The 25,823-nt window shown below is 40.3% G+C and overlaps 1 protein-coding gene across 1 annotated transcript in view; it reads right to left on the bottom strand.

Annotated features, from left to right (window-relative positions):
- Positions 1-25,823, bottom strand: part of PCP4 (Purkinje cell protein 4) — a 54,317-nt gene that overhangs the window by 8,912 nt on the left and 19,582 nt on the right. Inside the window, exon 2 of the mRNA XM_066979029.1 lies at positions 25,410-25,461. Coding sequence (XP_066835130.1) covers positions 25,410-25,461 — 52 coding nt within the window. The remainder of the gene's footprint in view (positions 1-25,409; positions 25,462-25,823) is intronic.

Here is a 25,823-nt window from a genome sequence, read left to right as displayed (position 1 = left end):
GCCTCCTTTTATTGATTTATATCTTAACTTCTCCTTTTGTTGAATAAAATGTCAAATCGAGGCCTCTCTGAGATCATCAGCTCAGCCGCTACAGCTTGTTGCTCTCTGTGATAACAGGAACAAACATCTCTCAGATCCTTCAGCATTGTACCGGTCCTACGTCCTCGCTAGCCTAGTGTAAACAGCTTGCAACTGTTGAGGCAGGCTGCTGTGAGGGCTTTGCCTCAGCAACCCTCCAATGATGGGATGATTCAAAGGGGTTTGCTTATGCAAAGAGCCTGTTACAGCACAGTGGGCTGATGGAAGTTTATTAGCACAGTACCTATGCATGTTGAGGGACAGACCTCCATGATATTGCTGGTATTATTCAATTCCTGTCACCTAGAACTACCTTACTGAACCAAGATCAGGATGTTATTGGTCTTTCAGTCAGCTCAGCCTGCCTCCTGAGCTAATACCTAGGTACAAACCACTTGGTGATTACAAATTTCACATGCATGCTGCTGATGTCATGACACAAAGCTACGAAATTTTGGTCTAACTTTCCTAGACTGATGGAGCAGTTTAAAGTCAATGTTTCTTGTGATTAATTGCTTTACCAACATGCTAGCAATAACGCCAACACAGTACCAGGCCTCTGTGCAACTGCTTCCACATGAGCTCTGTGGCCCCATCGCCTCCTCAGCCACAAGAAGCACAATCCCTTCAGTCCTCTGAGCAGTGACCATGACACTACGCAACTCTGCCTTCTTCCCCTTCCTATCCGTGTCTGCACAACCATGTATCACCGACTGCCTCAAATAGATAATCCAACTCAAATGTTCAGCTACAACATTTCTTAAGGACATAAATTAGCTTTGGAATAACATCTTAATTTTCCTTCTTACTCATTAAAAATGCCTCAGGGTGAGGTATGCATTTTGTGACACGGAAGGCATCACTACATTCATTCCTGTTTCTTCACTTCGTAATGAACTCAGATATTCAAGGGCCACCTTCCAAAGGCAAAGGCTTTCTGTTCTGTATCAGTAAACAGGCACTCAACAGTGAGGGAGGTTATGAGTTTATACAAAGGTGTTCATTTTTCACAGTCAGTTATTTGAAGATGGTAGGTACTGGAGAAGTGCAGTGTCCACACAGCAATCATCTCTGCAACCAAAGAGCAAACCTTGGAGCTCAGCAGGCTCCTGGGACTTCAAAAGCACACTATGAAGAAAAATAAAGGTTATCATTAGGGATCAAATTAAATGTAACAGCTATTTTTATCTGAACCACACCGACCAGCCCCTTAATGTCACTCAAAGCAAGCTAGAGAAGAATTAACATCCTTCTATTACACCGTAAATTACAATTTGGTATCAAGAAGATGACTTCATTAGAAAATCATAATCCTTTCTTCTTCAAATTGACCTTTACTTTTGTAATACATTGTTGTTATCTCAAGTTCGAAAAATTAGTTTTGCTGTATAAAATAGTGGTTGTCTTCTATAAATTTAGAATGTTATTTCAGCATGAGGCTTCTGAAGTGTCTGATTAATCCTTCTTTCCTAGCTCTAATAATGTGGCAAAGCAGAAATATTATTTCTGACATAAGATAAATGAAGTAGAGCAAAATTACGCATATTGGGGTAAAATATAATGAAACAGAAAGGAACAGTAATAAAATTCAATTTACAAAAATTGTATTTTCAAGTAATTCATAGCAAACTACAGATAAATTGATTTTGCTCAACAGTTAATATGGAAGCAAATACTGTTTTTCCTTAAATGCTAATATTACTTAAACAATCATTCCTCATCTCCAAAATAATTTACGTAGCATTTACAGACTTTGAAAATGGCTTACAACTGCATAACTGATGCATAAATAGGTATGTAAGTGTTAATGGGGATCTAGAAGGTATTCTGGCTATGAAAATATAAGCCGTAATTCACATTCTTACGGGGAAATGAAACTTTGTGGAAGTTTGGCTAGGAACAGTGCAAATTAAAATGTCCATTTTAGCTGCATAATCTCATTAGCTCTCTCTAATAGCTAAATCTGCATCTGAGGAGTGCTAGACTGACTGCCAAATCCAATGGGAATCTCTGGGAGCGAAAATGAAGTGGTGCTGGGGACCAAGTGATGGCACAGCCATGACCCTGTCTCGCTGCAGAATGATGCCCCACCAGCAGGGATGCCCCGAGTCCCATCCTTAAGGAAAAAGTGCCACGATCCTCCTCACAAATTCATCCCAAATTTACGGGAGTTTCTGCTTGAATGTGACTCCCAGTGTCCCGTCCCAGTCAGGTTTTAAAAGTGAATCGTCATGATGTGGTTTTAATGTCCTGTGCTATTTCCAATTCTCCCATCCTCAGTCAACACTGTGTCTTTAAACAGCTTTGCTGTGGAAAGAGCTGCATTTCAGCAGCGTGTGAAGCAAACCGCCCTCTTGCCTCGCTAGTCAACCGCTTGATTAATATATGATCAGCAACTTCCCTATTATGGTAGCATTCAGGCACTCCAAGTCCTAGATAGGAGCCCTAATGTAGTAGGCACTTACAACTGCAGAATGATAAATTCCTCCCCCCTCCGCCACCCCTCAGCACTGTGACCTTCCTCAAAGCGTCCTCAGCTGCAAATGTTTAAAACAAAGGCTGGAGAACCTCCTCAAGGCTGCCACCCAGGCTGTGGCTACCCCAGCACACTACCCAGGGCCACAGGTCTAGCCCTGTTGATACGAGCCGTGCTGCGCCACTTGGCATCAGTGAAAAGGCTCTAGCCCATTTTATTTTCTAATAGAGATGTTGCCTCCAGCACTTCAAAAGGCTTTGTAGCTCTAGACCACTTGGGAACTGATTCAAAATGAGTTGGCACATGCTATTAATTGCATGAAGACCGACGGTAACTGAGAGCCCTTGCAAGGAAAATGCAAAAGAGGGGTGTTCATCCTCAAACGTGACACTGCCTCCCTTGCATTGCATAACGGCAGCACTTTCCAGGAATGTTTTTTTCTTTTTTTTTAATCCTTCTCTCTTTGCAGTTTAGCTAGGGAATAAGCTCACAGAAATGGCAGTGTTCACAATATGCCACACAGAAGTAGCAAAAAGGGGGCTCAAATTCATGCACTGACAAAGTAAGACAAGCTGGGGAAGATGGCATAGGTTACAGAAGAAAACCTGTCAATCAGAAGAAGGAGGGGAGTCAATCAAAAGAACCATGCTATGGAGTCAGAAGGTGTTTCTCTTCACGCACAAAATGAAGGAAAAGGAAGAGAGTGATTTTGCCCTGCTCATCTTCCAAGTGTAAAATGAGGGCAATTTCCAGGCATCATTGTATACCAGCAGAGCTCTGTTAGCAACTAATGAGAGCTCTATTTTAAGTTTTCACAGTAACTTTTACAAAAACTGTTACATGAGAGCTTGGAAAGTCACAGTGAGAAGAGATTCTCCTCTTGTAAAATTCATTGTCGTATTTTAATTATGAAGTATTTAACTGCTTACTCAGCAATGGGCAGTGTAAGGTGTAGGAACTCTGAGCTTTGCCATTCAACATTATACACTTAAGTAAAGGAGTCATTTCAGTACCTTTGTATCTTCTGTGTCTTATCACATGGTATCTAGAAATGCCTTATAAATAAGATTAGCTGTAAGAAGCATTTACTTTACTGCAGAGATTAAATGCAAAAGAAATGAATTATGTCCAAACATTGTGACTTTAATTTGCACAAATACAGGCACTATTCTGTGTTGGTAATAGGATAATTACTTTGACACAGCCTCACCATGAAAAAGCCACTGCTTTAATACAAGTATGTACAGTGTTTTTTAACGTCTTGCATTACATGGCAGCTTGGGGGTGCCTGGGCCATTCTCAAAGTCTTGCAGGTACAAGTGGATATCGTAAAGTTAAAAATGCCCTGGGAAGTATTTGGTGTTCTTTAGAGACAACTAAATTGTCGTTTAGTACCTGATCCAGCTCACAGAGTTGAACAGTCTTGCTTCTAAGAGATTCTTTTAGGAGTGTATTTAGCAAAAGAGTTTGTCATCCCTCCATAAACCAAACACATGCTATCAGTAGAGCCCCAGAGATGTGATGGATATAAACTCTAGTCTAGAGCAACTCTAAGGTCACAGTCTGAGTAAAGACCAGCATACTCTGATAGACGTGAATTTATCAAGAGACTCAGGCTTGTGCTGACTTCCGTCACACACCAGTAGACCTTACACACTCCTGCAGCAGGTGGCTTTGTAACTTCTCTTCCAGCATCCACAAGCACAACCAGTACGGTGCTGGATTGATGCAGTTCGGCCAGAAGTAGTCTTTTGCTGAATGTGCCATGTAAAGAAACTCTCTCACTAAAGGTACAGAATTTAAGTTCCTCTGGCTCCTGAAAGCTGCTACCCAGATGTAGTTTTCCACCATAAAAAAAAGCAATTCTGTAGCAGGAGAGTTCTAGGAAATTTCCACTGTTTTCTTTTGCTTGGGCTGTTATCTGAACAGAATCATTACTTTGAGTTTACTATGTCTCCACTGAACACAGAAAGCTGCATTATATGTTTATTTCCCCTGCAGGCTGGTTTGCTTGACTTTCTAAAGAAGAGAGAGGCACCTCAGGAGAATATATGATAGCACTGAAATAGACATAAGGGGGAGAAAAATGGAGATCTTGTGGCAATATGGCTCTGAAAGAGGATGAGAAGGAATTATATGCTGGAGGGTGTTGTCAACGTACTGCAGGCTGTCTTGACCAGCAGCCACTTGGAAAGCCTTGTTACACATCATGCAGAAACTCATTAGGCCAAACATTTACAAAATGGATTCTAGATTAAAAGCTCTCTCCGATTCCTGAGCAGAATGTGCCTAACCTAACTTGTAGTTGTTTACATCAGAGCTCAACAGCAGCTTGCTTTAGAAAGAAACCTACTGCCCACTGGAGAAAACAGGCACTCAGAGGGTGCAATTCATCTGACCTACTTTAGGCATCCATTTTAGGATAGCATCGATCTCACCCTCAAATCCTCTTCCTATGTTATCTAGTTCTCTATCGGCTGTAAAGGGAGCTCATGGTGATGAGCTCCAATGTAGATATTGATACTTAATCAAACGGATCACATTCCCTGACTTTGAGAGGTACATCAACTGTCAAAATTCATATGGACAAACTTACCTGCTATTTCACACGAAATTCCTTCTCATCAAATAAATTATTTAGACCTTAATGAACAGTACTATGCTGAAACTGTAGCAGCTAAGAAACCTTATTTGCTTCAGGAAGGAAGACAAAATAAAGAGAAGTACTGCAAGCCTTCTCATACTGCTCCATCTGTGTGCTTCCATCCCACTGACAGTGAGCAGAGAACAGCTCACCTTCAACAGAGGGTCAAAATAAGCATTTGTTCCCTCCGCTGAGATTGCCAGTGAAGCTGCCAGTCATGCAACTGATCTGGATCCTCTCATGATCCCTCAGGAGCTGACTGAACAGTCTGCATACATTCCTCTTTTTACAGATAAATAGTTGAACAGAGAAAAAAAACTGTATCAGCACCTCCTGCCATCATTTCCATTAATTTCAAGAAGAGTGGATTTTTATTTTTTTTTGCATGCATGTGTTTCTTTGTGCTAGGGAGAGACTATTTCATGCACAGAAGCCTTTTTTTTAAGTGTACATCATTAAGACTCCTTATATTTCCCTAATAAGGGATTACAGTTAACACCATGACAAGCAATATTGAATACTTCATACGAACAAGCAGACAAATGACAGTTACTGTGAGAACTATAATTGAATTTGCAAGTTTCTGCAAACACCAAATCTCTGCTCTGCTATTTAGCTAATGAGCCAAGTGATGGCTGCTGCCATTCTCCTGAAGAGTGGAGATGCTCACAAGGAACTTTGTTACACCTAGCACGTGTCAAAGGCAGCCATCGCTTGATTGCAGGGATGAGACCACATAAAGGAGAAGAAATAAAATGGGTGAGTCAGATGTGCTGAGGAAGACAAGTACCTTCTTAAAGGTATTGCTAGCAGCGCTTCTCATTGCTGATCTGAGCCAAGGCAGGCCCTCACTGACATGAAGTTATCTGCATTGAGAACACACAAAACCGTAGGGACCACCTCCCTGTGCAGTTCCCCAACACAAATCTTCTCTCCTTTCCTCCTCAGTCCCATGCAGCATCTGTGGGTGAGAAGGAGGCACGGCTTCTGCACTGAAACCCTAGCTGATGAGCACTCAATTGAGAATTTGGATTTTACAGGGGAAGGATACATTTATGCTCTTTAAATGTCAAATAACACAAATTAATCCTTCATCACTCCTTAATGGAAGAAATAGACAAATATCATACATCATTGTTGTTTTTTACATTCTTTTGTTTTGTTTTTATTTTTGTTTGTTTCCTACTGTAGAAACTGATGCTAAGGCTAATAACATGACTGTTATCTCTGAGACAGAACATAGCTCTGTTCTTCCAGATTTCTTTTCATAGACTAATAGAAAAGGCCTTACTGGCACATAGGACAATACTGTTAGGCATAAGGGAGTAAAAAATGGCAATGAATAGATTCTCTGAAAGAGTGGGGAACAAATCAAGAAGGGCAAACTGTCCTTCTCAGCAGCTTGCTCATTACTTATAGACAGTTCCTGTACGGCAAGGCTGAAGCCTGGAATTCTAACAAGTCAATACCAAAGCTCTGTGGGAGTTCTCATTCCTGACTTTAGTGACTGTATTTATTGAGTGAGGACTGATGGTATAGGGTAATGTAATTTTCCAAGCTTTTTCAAAGTAGCAGAGATTAATGAGCAAGGTCGGGCACCAAAGGCACGAGACAGTACTTCAAACCCTGCTTCTACTTTTTTTTTTTCCTTTGACCATCCCATAAAAAAAAGTAAAACTCCAAACCTTTGAGGTCCCAGGCTCCGACTCAGCAACATCCTTTTTTGAGCTTGATGCTATTTCAGACAAAGGGTAGAGTTTTTTTTTCTCCCATTAGAACATAGCTATATGTTCTGACAAGCATCTAACTAATGTGTAGATCGTTAAGGCTAGGTTGCAGTGGGCTTATTGTAATCATACCAACTTTTTTTTTTATGTTGGTAGAAGCAAGCATGATTTTCCAATAAAGTCCCTGTGAAAGGAGAAGGTAAGCCCGTATTTGTAGCATTTTATATATATCAGTAGACTGTGGAGCAGGGAGGGTAAAATGTTCTCATTTTCCTGACAGATGGTCCACTTAACAAACCAACGCAGTACACCGAGGACACAAGGAAAGGTTGTACGTGCCTAAAGCACAGTGCATTCCTGAGCTGCCAATAAAGCAGTGGCTATGAAGTACTACACTGGCCCACAATCAAAGCTATTTCCCTGCCCTCAGAGCTGCAGCTAAAGACTTCTGTCACCTGGAGTATTCCCTGCCTCCTTCTCCAGGAGGGACTGTCCTCCCTTTTCTCCTTCCCATCCTCATCCAGCAGCACCTCCTTTTGCCTGGCAGTCCCAGCTAAAAGGGTTAAAGCACGACCACCCTACCAGAGTACCCTTAGCGTAGCCCCATTCATCTTTACAGAGTATGTATACATGGCCTCAAAGTGGAGGAATAGGAGACTGAGACAACAACCGCGACCTGTCCGTGACTGCTTTCGTCCCCTCTGCATATAGATCTCTGCCTTGTGCTGAAAGGAACTGCAGCCGCAGCAAGACAGGGAAAGGGCATTAAGCTGTGCACAGATTTCAGCAGGTGGCCACTGCACATGTTCATTCATTCGAGGGGGGACTTTGATTTTCATTTGTTTTTTAATAAAAATATTTACATATTGGAGGGAGGCATGATCGCATATCTCAAGCATAATTAAAACAAACAAACACAAAAAACAAACAACATCAACAGCAAAAAACCAACATCCAGACAATGAACTGGGAAGTGCCAGCACAATAAACCTCAGCAAGGTTCAAAAAGAAATTCTTTGCTATAAATTTATACTAAATGTTTTATATCCTTGTGGATTCATGGTCTCCCTGCAACTCAGAAGGTGATGGAGGGGTTTGCTTTTTAATACAAAATGTTTTAAATTAAAAAGAAAACACAAAAAAGTTTACTAAAGTGAGATTGGACAACAAGAAGGCTTCCCATTCTGTCTACCTTTCTTTTCACCTCACTAAGTTTTCACCTGACGCCTTTTAACAACTGCTATTTAAAAACAATTTTATCAGGAAGGGTGGGCATTGATTTAACCAAGTGCTGCAATTGCAATTAGACAGTTATTAAACCCAGTGCCAGATAGTCTAATTGACATGAAAATCTAACTGAGGCCAGGGAATTAAAGTTTCCCTCCTGCTTAAGTTGTGTGTTTATTGCACACATAAAGTTATCCTGAAAGAATATTAAGGTTATAAAGTTGAGCACAAAAAAGTTAGTAAACGACAAACTACTGTGCAATTAATTCAGTTAATTTTGCATAGATGACTTTAATTCCGGAAAATTCTGTTTGAAATTCTTGACTTTGCAACCTTTATAGTCTTAGGAGCATGTGTTTCCTAGATTTAAAGAAAATATATATATATTCTGCTGCAACATATGGACACCCACGTGGCTCGTCAGCATGACTGCTTGGAACTGTTAGATCCACCCCACGGACCTCTTGTTTTAATGAAGTAGCTGACAGCAGCAGTAGTTTGTTGTCCTCTACTTGAGTCAGCAGCAAATGGGATGACTTGCGTGTTTTGCCACTGGTTTTCATGTGGCTAACAGGAAAGGAACAATGAGACGATGAAGGGTATGGGCATCAGAGACAGAGATTTCCTCACTTATTGATGTCTTCAGATGTGGTGGCCCTTTTTGTTCTACCTCTTGTATAACTCAGGCCTAGCCCCATATCTTCCCCAGCCTAGATCCTCATTATGGTTCCCAGTAGATCTCAATAATGCTTTTTCTTTATCTGGTTAGTCTTAATCCCCACAACTGTACTAGGGCATGCCCTAACCTCAGAACTCCATCCTGGCCCCTTCCCACACCAGCTGGCTGTTGGTCTCCTCCAATTCTCTCATCCCATTCCATATTCCTCCCTCCCAGTCCAAGTTTCCATTCACAAGTACCAATCCCTCCCTAATATTCTGGGGCTGTAATTTCCTGACAAGACTTACTGAACTCCATCATCAATACATCCTTTGACCTTCCTGCTCTATCTTCTGTCTTCTCTGGATTCAAGGAAGAAGGTACGTTTCCTCCTAAGCAACCGTGGTGTCTTGGGAACACCATGCTCTCAGTTGCAGTTCCTGGCCAAAGTCTAGCTTACAGAAGCAAGCAGCAGCAATTAAACTGCAATTTTCTCAAGCCCTGCAAAGACAGCAATGGTTTAGTTGTCTTGATGTGTAGTATTTGGCTCAGTAATGTTGAGTTTTCATTAAAAAAAATTAACTGCTTCATCAAACGCAAGGCTCGTCTTTCCAAGCATTTATAACTTGGCAACATTTGAAGATAGAAAAGTCACATCCCAGATGGTAAATCTTAAGTTTCTGTTCAAAACGACAAGGGCTCAGAACAATCCAAAAAAAAGGCCACCAGAAATTGTTTTTAATTGGTAGACATTCTAGCATTTTGTTCAAGCCTCATTTCTGGAAACAACTGGAATGACTTTGCTGAACCCGTCCAAAATAATTCTGCTTGAGGCAAGCAATCAACATGACAAATTTTAGCAAAATTTTGGCAAGGCTATATACAACTGAAAAGGGAGCTTTTAACCAGCAGAGTTCAGCAGTTCTATGAATAGACCTTGCCACCAGTCCAGAAAATAATAAACAAAATAAGGGTATATAAAGTGAGTAAAATGTTGTAAATTAAATGAAGTAAAGATAAAAGTTACAGAAAGCTGGAAAATCTTTATATGTGCCAAAAATGGAACGTGAATATTCTTGTGCTTTTTTTTTTTGAGAATTGCCAATGATTCCGTGAAGTTTTAACCTCAGAAAAAAATAGAAAATAGTTTGCAACTTAGAATGATTACACAGAAGGCGAAAGTTAATCAAAGCTCTCCCTTATACATTTTGTGTTTGAGGATTACTCTAGCACTTAACTCTGCTGCTTATTTGAAACTTGTATACAAATCACTTTCCCTTGTATGAATATAAGCTTTGACAAATACTTTTTGAGTTCTGCTTGGATTTACAGACATGTCAGATTGTCAATAAAACCAATCAAAACCAGCATCTTAGCTGACACACACAGTTGACCAACCACAGATCATCACTCGAGCCCAGATTTTTCTAACCTGTATGAATGTATTTTTACTTCCCCTGTTTCTGAGGATTACAAGGCCCATAAGCTTACAATGTCAACATCTAGAAGAATGACTAGAAATTTCATGCCTTTCCTCTGCATTAGAGAACACAAGCTGGGCCAGTGCAATAACGAATTTAGGCTAGGACATAAGTCACTGACTGACACCTCAAGTGTTGGCATATGCAGAATGCAGTATATGCAGTATATAGCACATCACAGAACTAGTCCCCATTGCTCTATCTAAAACCACCTCATTTTCTACTTTCTACACTGCTTGAATTTCAGACCTGAGTGTAAAGAAGACAAATTAAATATTTTTTTCTCTTTTCCTCAGGAAACCAAGTGTTTACTCCTTCTTTCCCTCCTTCCCAAGCTGACAAGGAAGAAAAGAGAGGACAATTGAAAGTGTTCTTGTTTCTGATCTTCCACTTTTAAAGACTGCTTTGCCTCTTCCTTAAATGTGATGCTCTTCTTCCAGATATTTCTTTCCTGTCTACCCACCTGGGTCCTGCTTAAATCTAGTTTAGGAAACAGTAAATGTTTTGTGAGAGTGAAGAGAAATAACAGGCTTCAGGTGAGGATCGACCGCGACTCCAAATTAGAGCATTGGTCAATTACCCTCTTCTGATGAATCTATGTTCCTCATCACAGACCCAAACAGGAAGTTTGCCTGGCAAAATAAGGGGAGGGAAAATTAGGCAGTTAGAGGAAGAAGTAGCACTTGACCTAGCTGTGCTGTAGACAAGAAATTCCCTGGCGAGGAGAAAAGAATGAGGAATGAGACAGAAATACAGTCTCCCTCTCACAGGGAGACAGTAAGAAAGTATGCCAGAAAAGAAACAGCTTGCATAAAAGATGAAAGGGAAACTTCAGCTTTTATGGAGATGGGAATAAAGTAAGGAATAACTAACTTGACCCATCACAGCAGCATGGTCTGCCTAGCAGTAGGACCAGTAGCTGGGAATCATACCAGGACATCCCACTGCATCGGGGGCTTCACCCCACTCTCATGGGCACACTCATGTTCCCTGTGAGAATAAGGGGACATACTGGCAGAAAGCTATCTGCTTACACAAGACAACGACTGGTAAAAAGCTTCAGGATGGTGAAAGCCTCTAGGACCTCGTGTAAACCAGCAGGAATCACTGAAGCCAGCACATCTGTGGCAATCTGCACCAACCCAGGATCTGATCCTGCTTTCTGTTGCCTACCTCAATCTACGCAACCTCTTCTGACTAGTAGAACATTTTTGTTTTTCCAAATTGATCTGACTTTCCTCTGAAGCAAGCCGCTTCCCCAAGGGGGAAACAAAACACCTTTGCTTTCCTTGGACTGACTGAACTGAAATTCTACATTGTTTTTCTTTGTTTTGTTTTTTGGCATGCTTGGTCAAGCATAACAACTGTTTTGTCACATCCAGGCAGCATCATTTACAACAACAAAAGGTTGTTGTAAATTGACACTCGAAGAGGAGGCTGACAGCTCTAGCCAGATCACTCACTAACTCAGCAATTACACTGAAATGTTAAGTTGTGATGAACAATGGTGGAAGCAGTACCCGGCCTCACGCTTCTAGGCCAGAAACCTCACAAACACAGCAGAACAGACCCAGCTGCAGTCTATTTCAGCTCAGGTTAATTAGATGCTAGTTTCTATTCTGAAAGTTCAGTCAAGATATATGCCCTTAAATATGCTGCATGGTACTACTTAATCCTGGAGAAAACTACTTACAGGCTTAGGAATTACTGTGATTTCCTAAGAGTTGTGTGAAGTCATATTTATGGTAGTTACACCATCTTTCCATACCAAGTTTCAAGTAAATTTGGATCTATTTATACTTTGGAGAGGAAAATAATCGCTTCTTAGTGATAATGCATCGTGCCCACTCCAAAAATAATGGCAGCTTTGGTTGTGCTTGCATTTAGGTTCATTAAAAACCTGAAACTTAGGACCAAATGCACTGGGAATTAGAAGTTCACACAAACATGTATAGAGGAGAAACTACACAGAAACACTAGTATCCCTTAATGTAACTGACTTCACTGATTTTTGTGTGTAGCACTTTCTGCTGTGAGAAGAAAAAGACAAAAAGAAAAAAAAAATAAGTTTTCTAATTCAAACTTACTCTGGACTTCAGCCAGTCCACCATGCAATAAAGAAAATGCTAACGTTAGCAGCAATAATCTAAAAGGGATGAATAAACACCAAAATTCTATAGTAATGTTGTTGCATCTGAGAACAGCCTCTAGATTGCATTGCTCACAAGGCCTGCCTGTGGCATGTCAGGTATGGAGAGAATAGCTAAAAATTAGTTTCTTTTTGAGACTCTGCTGTAACGGGATGGCTTTTAGCTGAAAGACCCCAGAGGACTCCATCTTATGACTCAGTCTCTTGCTTTTTATTTATGTGGTCCCTTATTCGAAAACCATAAATACTTCAAAGACAGTTATGATGCTTTTCTCTAGCATAGGGCTTGAAAGAGGTCCCATAGTCATTGCAGGCTAGGCGCATCAGACCTCCTGCATGTGGGCAGAGGAGCTCCAAGTCACGCACCTGGTCCCACTGGGCTTGTCTGCCAGTGTGCTGGCAGTGCTGTTTATGGATCCTTAATCTCCAGAGCTCTTTGCACTGGAGTCTAGCAGAGCTATTTCTTTCTCCTGAATTCAATAGAGAAAGGAACTTAAGCCAAGGGCTTAAGTTTGTCTCAGATGAGATAAAGTGGTGCTTATTGATAGAATGACTCATGACTGATTGGCAAAGCCTGTGTCTGTGCCCTCCACTGACAGCATCTGTCACCCACTGATAAAGAGGTCCCAAACCACACATCTTCCATCTGCCTTCCTACCCTCTTGAATAAGAGAAGCCAGGAATGTGGTGTTTTTTTTTCAACTTCTGCTAAGTAGCACAACACATCTTTGGCACCCAAAGGCAGACCTCACAAGAGATATTCAGGGTTTAGTTATGAATAGATCCATTGTAAAGGTCACCAAGAAATTTCTGCTAGTGAAAAATCCTGCTGTCTGCTTTATGAACAAAATCATTAGATGAGATCATACTACACCTGTGCTCTGCACTGTCTGCTAATAATTAGCCTGCTGGCTGCTAGACCAGGAGGTAGCTGCTTCAGGATGCCAAACAGCCTTGAATCCAGCTGCCTCAGGCTCTGTCTAGATTTCTTTCCCTCGTTATCTGGGGTGAGGGGGCAAGGGGATATCTGGTTCTCATCTGTGCTGTGTAAACCAGTATGGGGGGTACGTGCATCCCCTTCATACCCCAAGACGGAGCCCAGACATAACTGAAGCTCTGCTATTACATGTGCACTTCAACATCAGCATCTTTTCTCAAAGGTACCACACCTGATACTCTACATCATCCCGAGTGTTCACTCGGTGAAATCCAAGGCCAGAAGAGTAAGCATATCTTCAAGCTATATTAATCTCTCCCCTCCTACCCTTCTGTTTAGTTGTACCACATCTGCCATAAACCAGAGAATCCAACTGAAAAATTTCTCCATAATTAATTTTTGCTTCCTGTCTTAAAAACAGCCAGAATCTCTCTGCAGTGGCTACAGGGACATCTGCCCCAAAGCCTTAAAGCAAACATCTCTTTACCTGAACTTAATGGTAAGTATCAGTTTCAGAACCTCTATCATTTGGTTTGAGTTTTGACGTTTTTAATTTAATCTGAGACATGTCTCATGCACTCTGTGGTGATACTGTACAGACAGGGCAGTGTTGGGTGCAATACTCAGGGTCGGTACTGCCTGGCCCTACGCCCTCACCCTGAAATGGGGTGAGGCCCTGGTGTAATTGCAATATTTGTGAGAGTGCCCCTTCCTCTCCACTCTGCCTCCCTCCCCATGGGAGTGACACGATGCAATTAGCAGCTTATGGACTGTCACTAAAACAAGGCTGATGCTGCAGCGTGTGGAGGAAAGGATGGAGGGGTGAGGGAGGAAAGGAACAGTATCCTCTTCACATCTAAGCACCCTTTCGTCTGAAGTATATATTTAAAATCTCTAAATTGATGAAGTCAGAAAAATAATAATGGAAGGTTCTGCCAATCTTAATGAGAATTAAATTATACTATCAACACTGAAATAGAATATTATTAGTAAAAATCATTTACGTAGCTGAAGAAATCAGCACGTGTATCAAGCAGGCACAATGAACAGGACAAGCCCTCAAAAATACACAAGTAAAGAGCTGATCAAGGCTAACCTAAGCTGTAACCTACAGAGATAAAAGTCAAAGTGTATCAGAAGTTAATGCACCATCACTGTGCAATCAAACTAAAGATGCTCAGACAAGGGACTCTGTCCTACACTTTGTGTCTCAAAGAGACAATTGTTGCAATATATTCTCAGGAAGGAGAGCTTCTGAAATATCTATGTAAGCAGAAATGACTTGGAGTAAAAAGGTCATTAGCAATGCAAAAGGCTAACTCTTCTTAGCTGTTGGTCTGGCCATCATCATGAGATCTGTAACTAAGATTAGAAACTGTGGAGCCAGGATAGTTACTGTTAGATTAGTACAGACACATAATGAATTCCAAAATCCTACAATAATGTATTGTTTTTCTGGCTATTAGCCTGGATTTTAATTAGTTTCCACTAATGAATACATTTGTACATGTCCATTCTTTATTGGCAGCTTTTAGAGGAGCTGGTAAATTGGTCGCTGTGGAGTGCCAGTGTTTCACTAATACCTAACAAATAATTAATGCTTTCCCTACCTAGAGTCAACCAGCAGTCTCCCGTTTTCTTTGGTATAAATTAGAATGAAAGATGATATACTCAAAATGCAGTTAGAGTGCTCATTCATCAGCTGCTGTTAAATAATGTTACTGCGAGACCCCAGAAGTGCTGAGAGCTCAGTTCCAGTCCCTGGACTACCCGCACCATCTCCCACGAGCTGCCAGAGCACCCTGCCCTATTTTCCACTGCAACTCTTGAAATGACTTTTCCGTATCTGGTGCTATTTAAGTTTTTTCTTTTCTTGAAAATTCCTCCTTGGAAATATGTATTTTTCTCAGTCCTTCCTATTCCTAACGCTGTGCAGACTGGGGAAAAATGAACCAAGTGCGCTTGACCAAAGCAAATGCTTTCAGATCCAGTATCTTAGCTAACAAAAGATCTCAAGCCAGGAAATATTTTTATGTTTTCACATCCAGATTTCCATACAGAAAATGTCTGGAAGAGCTTGCATGAAGAAGCTAAGATCAGCTAAGATCTAAATAAGGATGAATTGCTTGAGGTAGGATTGAGGAGAAATTAAATGCCCATGTCCAAAACTGACGTTCTGAAAAACCCTGGTTAGCATCCACTTAATTCCAGAGACACACAGGCTCTGTAGTATTATCCACAGATTCTTCAGCCTTGACAGGGCTGAGCAAGTCAGAAGCCATTTTATACCTAAACAAGATTAGGATCTCTGAACACCCAGCTCTCCAGAGAAGCTCATTCAAATAGTGTCATGTCACAGAAGAATCTGTTTCTCTCTGATGTCAGTAACTGGAGCTTTAGGTCTCTCATACATACATGTTTACAGCCAGGCAAGAGGAATTCAACCCCTAACTTCTAGAGAGGAAAAGAGTTTACTGTTAATTGATTCTAATGGCTCTTATTCAGCACAGAAACCCTAGATATAATGGGCTGAAAAAATTCTCTTGCATTCCTGGGCATTTTATATAACGTCCTGAAATCCACTCTGAGTGCCAGGATTGGAGGTGCAGTGTTGCACTGGTTCACACTGTAGTGTCAAATTCACTTCTGTAGCCTTAACTACTTTGTTCTGGTAACTAGTTCAGCTAAGGACCAAACTTTAATCATGCCTGTAACACTCCTGCTGTTCTACATTCTAGTGCCTGCTTGCATAAGGGAGCCTGATAATACCAAATTGCAAGCTAATTTTGGAGCATCAAGTTAAGTGTATTAAGAAAGCCGTGTGCTATAAATTAAAATCTTAAAAACCTTCAGAAGAAAATGATTAATACTTTACTGAACTAGTCATATGCAAGGAACTCATAAGTGGAAAAGCATTTTCATTTCATTTGCAAAACCAAGTCTTCTGGAAAAGAAAAACAACAGAACAAACCAAAAATCTATCATAGGAAGTAAGGCAGATAATTTGTAGTCAAAAAGAAAAGTGATGTTTCCATAACAGTAAATTCTGGTAACCTCTGTTGTGCATTGATTGTGCTCCTCTTTCATTTTTTGCTTCCTCTTAATTAAAAAGTCATGCTGCTGAGCTACATCCACCTCTTGTGGCCTTTTAATCACCTCTTGTTAGAGTCTGGGAACACAGAGAGAAAGATCTGTAACTTGCATCAGCCTAGCTCCATGGACTTCCAGTGTAAATATGCCAGCTTTCATATGCCATTGACTCTAACACTGATACTACACCAAACCATCCTTGGTGATGTACGGATAGATTCATTTCAGAGATAACGTTATTGGTTTTCCTAGGGTTATCTAGGAACAACCTTGACCTCTGTCCTTCATTTGGGTTCCTATCAGCAGCAAAGCAGAACTAAATGTTCCTCTTTTAAGAGTATTGATGACAGCATGGTTTTAGATGAGTACTCATTTGTGGAAGCAAGCCAGTGCATGTCAGCTACGTGCCAGTCATGGAAAGAGGTCTCGTTCTCCCTGGTGCATAGTCAGACAGAGCACTGATAATTACAGACTGATTTCCAAAAGAACTATGGCACTTGTCAAAGGCATAATTTCAGTTCTGACTTTCCTCATTAACACTTGACAGGAACTCCAGCATATTTATGAGTCATCTAAAAGGCAAAAACCACCAGCATCACCAAAGGTTTTGTAGTATTTTTTTCTTAATTTACAACCGTTGTTTTGTGGGATTTTTTTTCCCCTTAGTGCCCTATCCTGATCTTTACACACCAGCTTCTCAGAAAGGATTAGAGCTCCTACCACCTTTCAGGTGCTCAAATGCCCACCAAAATGCAAGAATTAGACACCCCCTGTGTGCCTGAGGTCCTAAATGCTGTTGGATCCAACTCACATTGTCATCATGGCAATGACAAAGGAACTGAGACAAAATTTTACCAAATAGGAAAGTGGTGGCCACCAGCTAAGGGAGGAAACTGGAAGTCAGAAAGTCCAAACCCTGAATGTACGAGAAGACAAGGGCACACTTAGTGCAAATATTTCAAAACCAGAGGACACAGGAACATACCAAGACCCTTTTAGTATGTTGAAGAGGCTTGGGTCTGGGACTTACACAATGCTGTCAGGGCTCCCTTCTTTCAGACAATTTCACTGTTCCTCCGTGTCCTCACCCAACTTGGCTTACCTGACATTATATAAGCTTTCTTGGAGTATGTGCACAACAACTAACACAATAGAAACAAGATCCTCTAGTAACTATTGAAACTAAGTCACCAGTGAGCATAATTCATGTTTATTTCCTTGGGCTACTTCCAACCTTAGTGCTGCAGGATGGCTGCATCTCTACTGATTTCTACCTACTGCAAATGCTGTGTAAAGGACCAGACTGTATTAGTGACCATAAGTATATGCTTATGTACATGTGTATACTTCACATTTCAGAAATGCAGCTGTATTTTTGAGTGTACTTAGTTTGAGAACATCACATGTAAGCAGGCACACACGCAAGTCTCCCGGTTTGTATGTAGGCACTGTGTGCACAACAAAGATCCCATAAATTAATCAAGTTATTCTTGTAACAAGCTGGAAAGAAAGAGATGGACCGAGGCAGAAATTGTTATTGTTATCTCTATTTTTAAATACTTGGAAGGCACTCAGTTACTATGGTGGTGAGGACCATATAAGTACCTACACAGATTCACTTGTGGCAGGAGTGTTAAGCGTGAGGGTTTTTCCATCTCAAAGGTGCCAGCTAGCTGGGGACTGAAGGGGCCTCTAAGGGAAAAAAGGGAGAAATCTATTTTGAAATCATTTCATATTTTTCAGTCTTTTAAAAGAGCTTAAAAAACTGAAATAGTTCTTATATGGTTGTGCTGGTTTGTTTTTTTTTTTTTCTTCCCTAGGGAACTTCTGCATTTAATTTGCTTTCCTGGTACTCTTTCATTTCAAAAGAAACCATTCTTTTCCTCTTCAGTGCAATTCTTCTAGGAGAAAAAAAATACAAAAATATAAGGAAAAAAATCTCTAAAAAACAAACAACATGGCAGAAAGAAGCTGCATAACTACCATTATGTATCAACATACATGCAGACGTGCTTGTGCATAATGCCATATTCTTTGTGTCAGGAGATGGACTTATTTGGTAGTCATGAGTGGTTATAAATGATACACAAAACGAAAACTACCAGGGAAGTCCAAAGACAGGACATTGGCCAGACTGCATCAGCACAGCTGGCTCTGTCAATTGCTGAGACTTTTAACAAGGTGCTTTAAGATGCTTTAAGAAACATTTAAAAACGAAAGCTCCTGCTTACCGGTTGAAGTGCAGCAGTAATACACAGTGTGACACCAGATATGTCAGACAACAGAAGAATGAGAATAGTATCTAGTCTCTCACAAGTACTATTTCAGTTTCAGTCAGGTATATTCATTACTTTGAATTCCAGCAGACAATTCTTCCCAGGAGACCAGATGGCCAAATGTGTGTATGCAGACGTGGGGGTAGGTGAAGTTTCAGTATGGAAGGTGTTTAGTTTATCAAAAACACATAAAAAGTTGTTGTTTTGAAGCTTTTGTTGCTAGAAAACCATCAGAAGTTGCTGATATGAATTTTTTTTGTGAACCGTCCTTGTTAACACTGCTCCAGATAAATAAGCACACAGCATTACTCTGGAGAGAACTTATACTAATCCCTGGCCTCAAGAAATGGAAATTCACCTAGGAGAGGAAATGAAGTTCATGTATAATTCCCCTCTTTTCCTTTCAGCATCTTCTCTAGGGAAGATCTGTGAACTATCTGAGAGCCTTGTTATGAAAAGCTAAATCTGTCTTTAGCTGAGATACATCAGCTGCCTGAGGAGATGACTGGACTCCTGGATACACAGACGAGTCTGGGCAAAGGAGGAGACACGGGCCAGGAGAGGACCTGGGACATAATAGGCTTAGTTCTGGCTACACTTTATGTGTGGCTATCCCCAGGAAATTGCCTGAAATTCAGTGGATAAGGCTGCCTGTGGTGTTTCTGCCATGTGTAGCTATGCCTTTGAGAGGGGATTCATCTAGAACTACTTAACTTTTTTCTGCCAGTACTCATCTGAAACGCCCTCAGCTATGGATCATGGCACTGAGTTCACACAGGATTTTTACACCTTCATCTGAGCCTGAGCGATCTGTACATGATGAAATACAACTTACGTAACTATGCAAAGGGTTCATACACTTTTGTATTTAGGCTCTGTGAAGGTGTTACATTATTTGATGGTTGCATATACATCGAGGAATGTTGCTGAGACACAGACTTCCTATTTTAAGAGACGGGGGCTGAGGTACAGCAAATAATTCTCCTCTCACACTTCCTAAATCCCCACTGGAACCAGGTGGGTTTTATAAGATAGGACAAAATTTGGCTCAGGGCATAGATGGAAAGAAATAGGGGAGGGGGACAGGATTGCTCGCAGGGAGATCATATTCTGTGAAGCACTGCTTTCAAAGGACAAAAGTATTTTAGCGGAGTACCATAGAGAAGAGAGTTAAGAGGACAAGGCCATTTCCTCCCAATACTCAATATAGTATCCAGGAAAATTTAGTATTAGTTCCATACAGTGCTACCCTTCGTAACTTCTGGTTAGGGCTATGGGGGGTGAAGTATCAAAGAGAGAGAAAAGCACTCTGGAAAGGTTTTGTTGGTAGTGGTGGTGGTAGTGGTGGGGGTTTGTTTTTGTTTGTTGTAAACTGAGCAGTTCCTTGCAAGACCTATTTTGTCTTTTGCCACAAGAGTCATACTCTGTGGGAAAAACAAAATACACAAGGCATTGCAATGCTACAGCTCAGTCACTGTCCTTCCCTGTGACTAAAGAATGTGACCTCTAGACCTGGGTGGATATAGCAAACCATGTTCCATGAGCACATTTTAATATTTATACAAATTAGCCTCATGTGTTCCCTTCCTTTTTTCCACAAGTTCATTCATAGGGCTGTTCCCAAAACCAGTATATTTTTAAATGGTCATCCGAGAATATTAGTGGAAAATTGATTTTGAGTTCTTAAACAAATATTTATATTAAAGCATACTACAATAATGATCCTGGGCTCTGGCCAGGAATTAAAGCTCTGTTGATATAAGCACTCCACATAAATAACTATGAAGATAATTATTTACTCTGCTGGACCTATCAAGTTTCTTTACTCCTCTACATGCACTGTGCACAAAGTGCAGAATTTCCCGAATTCCTTGAATAGATGAAGTTGGTGAATGCACAGTTGACTGCCCTGCAAGATGCACAAGCAGAAGAGCTTACTAATGAGATATCTCTACCCCAACACACACAATTCTTTACAGTTACTGTACATGTTTTCTAGAAGCATTCAGATTTAAGTGAGTTCAGAGGCCTCCATTTTAGATGTAAAGGAGAAGGATAAAGAAACAACGGAGTTCATAAAGTAAACTCTTACACAGAGCCAACCCATGGTATACCCTAGGGAGAGGAAGAAATCCAGAGTTTATTCCTTTATAGTTTTCTGATCACCCAAGGCCAAGATCATGTACTCACAGGACAAATGCTTGAGAACAGAGTAGAAACTGAAAAGAATGGCTTCAGATTTTGGGGTACAACTGACCATCTTGTCTTTACTGCATAGGCCTACTCCACCATGACATGCAACTTAATGCAAAACCTTTCATTTTCATTTAGACCCAGAAAGTTTTAGAATTCATCATGTCAAAAAACATATTTTTTATTGCAAATATTCATATTGCTGAATCTAATATTGTGAGAAATATTCTGAGAAAATGATTCACAAATATCAGCTAATAACCACGTGCCTTATGTAGTTTCAGAAGAAATCTACTAATAGGAAAAGGGGTGATTCTAAATTTGAAGACAAAAATAATTGGCTCTGATGCAGCCATTACCCTGCTAGATGTGCTACACTGTTAAAAGTAGAGTGCATGATACCAGCTTGCAAGTTACATAGGATAAATGAAGGAGAATGCAAAACAAAATGAGAAGTGACAGATGTTAACTTACAAAGAAACAGTGTGACATTGCCAAGGCGGTAAGAACAGGAAGGTAGAACCATCTTGTTTTCGTTTAAAATGCATTTGCAAACATGATGGGCCAGATTAGTCAAGCTAGGTAAGCAAAAAAGAAATTACAGCATCTTATCCTATGCAGATTCTGTTGGACTAAGCCAGATTTGTAACAGAAGGGGCATGCGGGGATAGTGCTACTTGGTTCCCTTTGGATTTTTGACCGTAGAGAACAGCATTATGTAATAGAGATTCCAAGTTCATAATGGCACATACTAACAATATGACCTAGCTTTCAGATAGACTAAGGTCCTTCAAGACCCTGTGAGGTTTATGGTAGCTATACTTATATAGCTCCTATGTACAAGTTTTCATATAGGTGCTTCCATATGCAAACTATTACTGCTAATTACGATCTACTAGGGTGGTGTTTTTGTAAGAATAGTCCTTCAACTAGCTCTTGCCCAGGAAAGCTAGTTTATATAATTTACTCCTAATAGTATTTTTGTTCTTTCCACTCTGACAACAGAATGAGATTATATACACTTTCCTTAGAGCAATATAGTACTTTACTGGATGGAAAAGCTACTCAGCATTGTACAGTGCCCACTGAAGTTGTCAGGAGATTTTCCACTGACTTCACTAGCCTTTTCCAAACCACGGATGTACCACGATAGCACGCTGTAATGCAATAGTTGTTCCTCCTTAGGAAGAAATGAATCATCATCTTGTCTTGATCATAAACCTGTAAGAGGACAAACTACAACTTGTTTAAAAGGTCAGGACAGACAAAAGTCATTGAGAATTTTGCTGTTAACCTTCAGTGTCAGTGAAACTTGCTTCATCCCAAGTGATTATTCAGTAGTTATAATCCAGATATATCTTCAAGAACTACTGGATTGTTGCTGCATAAAAACGGGAAGATACACTAGTGTATACTATCCAAAATACAGTGGAAGTCTGCTAATGCCCAGTGTTCTGCAAGAGAAGAGGGATGCTACCACCTTGCAGTCTGGAAGAGAATTCAGGAAGGCAGCTGAAGGAAAATACTGCTGATGAATGAAGGTCCCATATAGTACAGGTACATTCCATTCATCAACATAACCAGTACAGTTCATGCACAGATTTTCTTCTCCTGTAATCACAAACTCTTACATATACTGTGGCATATTACTGCTCCACACGATACTGGCTTTTCTGAAGCTCAGTCTTTCCCACTGCACATTCCCCTAAGTCAACAAGCAAGGATACCGAAACAAGGCAGTGTCAATTCAGTAGAAGTTGGGACTGTGCCTGCATTTTGTGTGTGACAAACACCTCTGCTGGAAGCAAGACTAAGAGAGGCCACTGCTTTGGTCATACGAAGTAAATATGACTAAGGATATAGTGTTGCTCCCTAACAAAGGTCAAACAAGAGCATGCATTCATAGATGCCTACCAAACCTTCCACTACTATAAAAGAAGTCTCCACAGACTTAGTTTCCCTAAACACTTTGCAGTGACAGCAATGCCATACGCGCCTTCAAAGAGGAAGGGTACTGATTGTAGTGGTCATTGGTTTTATTTTCTCCAGTTTTGACTCAGCCTAGAGATGGCCCCAAATTAATTTTCCACAAACAGCGTCTCCACTGTGTGAATCAACAACCCTAAAAACAACTGAGCATCATTATTCGTTGTTAGGGTTAGCTTTCAGCAGCTTTTCCTGAATGTGTAATCAAAAGCAAGGACAGTGACCAGACCACTTCAACTTTGCAAACAGTTTCATAGCATGACTCCTTATTTTAGACTAAAATCGAAGGGCATTTGGTTTCTTCCTCCCTCCCCTCTCCCCCTTTTCAACAAGAGGGAAAGTTTCATTTTAATAGGGAAATGACCATCAGAAGTGCCTGATAATAATGACCACAATAGAAATTTAAGACATGAACATATCACAGACTTCTGGCCAAAAAACAGGTTATGGAGGATTTATATTGTGCAAGTAGGTTTATAGCACATCACAATTTCCAAAGGAATAAATCACTTCTGCTTGAGTTCTAACTACACACAGCTAATAAGTACAAAGAGCTATACATTTTCTGCTTCTTTGATATATAATCCAACCTCAGGTTGAAAGTTCTGATTCTGCTTCATTTTCATGCAAGCATAAGGATTTAGGAGGACAGAGGACTCTGTTCCATCTCCCCTGTTGCTCCTTTATTTTAAGTAGGTGACAGGGTTTTTTTGGTTATAACTTCATTATAAAAAATAATAGACATCTATTTGTCCAAGATTCAGCGTGCATCTGCTTGTCTATACTATACATAAAACTATGCTACAACTAACTAGAATCATATATTTCTGAATTAATAATGCAGCTCTTTCTCAGTCAAAATTCCCCTTAAGAAAAAATAAAAAAAAAAAAAAAAAAAAAAAGAACTTGCCTCTAAAAGGCTGCAGGGTCAGTAAATCTTAGCTAAATTTGACAACAGGACGATTTTATTTGTAAAGAAATTCAAAGTAAATGAGCTCAGTTCATAATGTGCTCTAACAGTAAGAGAAAAACATGCTTTCCATGCTGCCCAAATGGCTGGCATAATTTTGCTGCTTTCCTTTCCTGTTAACTTCAGGATGCAAATGGCTTTGTTGTCAGGGTACATTTGTTCCCACTAATTCAAGACACTATAACAAGCCAAAATATTTATTTCTTTTTTCCAGTCTTTAATTTGTATTTTATCATATTGGGAACATCGTTGACTGATTTCATTTACGGTAGCGTTATGCAAACAACCCTTATGGGAAAGTCACCTCTCTGTAGTAGGAAAACTAAGCATAAAGAAGACTGCTGATGTTTTAGGATGCGTTGCCTCAGAGGGCCCAAAGATTCTGTTCAGACCAACACAAAGGCCAAAGTGCATATCCAAAACAACTGCTCAGAAATCTCATCTCAGAAAACCCTTGGCTCTTCAGAAAAGAGACTTACATTTTTCCTGCTTTTCACTAGAGAAGACAGACTACCAGAACATATTTTCTCTTGATTAGAACTGGATGATCAAACAGAAGCAAACAGAATATTTATATAGCTCAATCCTCATCCTGTTCATGAATGTCTACAAACTAATGTTGCATCATATTCGGCTGAGTCTATAATTAAAGCTGATCAAAATGTTTTCCTTTGAAAAATGTTTCTGATGGTAATTGGATTTTAATCAAGTGATCATTTGTATGTAAAGTGTTTCTGCCTCCTATAGGAAATAAGATTAGTTCTCAACTAAATAACAATTGTTTCTACTGAAAATTGTTTGATTTTCTTCTTTCTTAGAAAAAATAAAAATAAAATCCAATTAGAATTGATTGTGTCATTTATGGGGCAGAAATTGATCCCTACCTGCCCCTTTGTTAGAGGTCAAAAAAAGCAACAAAACACCTCTTATAACAGCAGAGCACACATCTGGATTCACCCAACTACATGGAATGCTGAAGTTAGGAGCCTATTTGCCATATGTTCCCTCCCTGTGAGCAGCTCCATCCATTGCCTCTCTCTATCAACTCTCAAATGAGCCTGTGCAAGTGGCTTCTAACCTTGGTAGCTCAGTTATGGGCCCAAAATTAGGTGGCATGAATGAGACCACAAAAACTATGTAAGTCCTCATAATTAGTTTACTTCTGCTCACCTTCCCCATCCACAGAGCAACTGCTCATAGTATTGAACCTAATCTCTTGTGTTCTTTTCTCACACACCAAACAGTGTTTTCTTCTAGCCTCCTTTGCATCTGCACTCTCTTATACAGAGTCCTTTGGTTTACCATAGTACAAGCTCACAATCAAGTCTCTTCTTAAATACATGACTTGAATATACAAAGGACAAGATCCCATTAAGTCCTTCTAGTTTTTCAAACACATGCAAGAGATAACAGAAAAAACAAGGCTGATGCTGTCTGACATCTGTCATTATAGTAAAACCAGATTTTGACTCATTTTGGCTCAATACTCTCCATCAAGAAATATAGCCTACCCTTACCGTTCTCACCAGATGTCTTGTCTTTTCCATTTGTAGCTCCAGTTCCTTGTCTCTGGTAGAGGAGGAAAAAAAAAAAGAAGTGGTTAGAACAAACTTGGAAGTGCATTTTCCCCTTGGAATTACTAGCAGTTACAGCCTGATTTTTCTTCAGTACTTTGGATAGTCACTCACCCTCATGTAATGCTGCTTTGAAAAACTACCAGCCAGAACAGAAATCCTTGGTACCACCTCGGCACAGCTGTATAACCATGCATGGAATAGTACTCAATTAGCACCTGTTAACGACGGGGTTTGTGTAGTCAAATGCAAGGGTATGAACTGCAGTAGGACATTCCCTCAGGTCTCTGCTGTGCCTCCATTCCCATGTTTCTTTTGATCGGACCTTGGTCAGAAGACTTGCATTTCCCTTTTTGT

This window comes from Anser cygnoides, chromosome 1, assembly GCF_040182565.1.
Source record: "Anser cygnoides isolate HZ-2024a breed goose chromosome 1, Taihu_goose_T2T_genome, whole genome shotgun sequence".
Taxonomy (NCBI): Eukaryota; Metazoa; Chordata; class Aves; order Anseriformes; family Anatidae; genus Anser; species Anser cygnoides.
The sequence above is the reverse complement of the archived record's forward strand: the minus strand, read 5'-3'. Positions and strand labels throughout refer to the sequence as shown.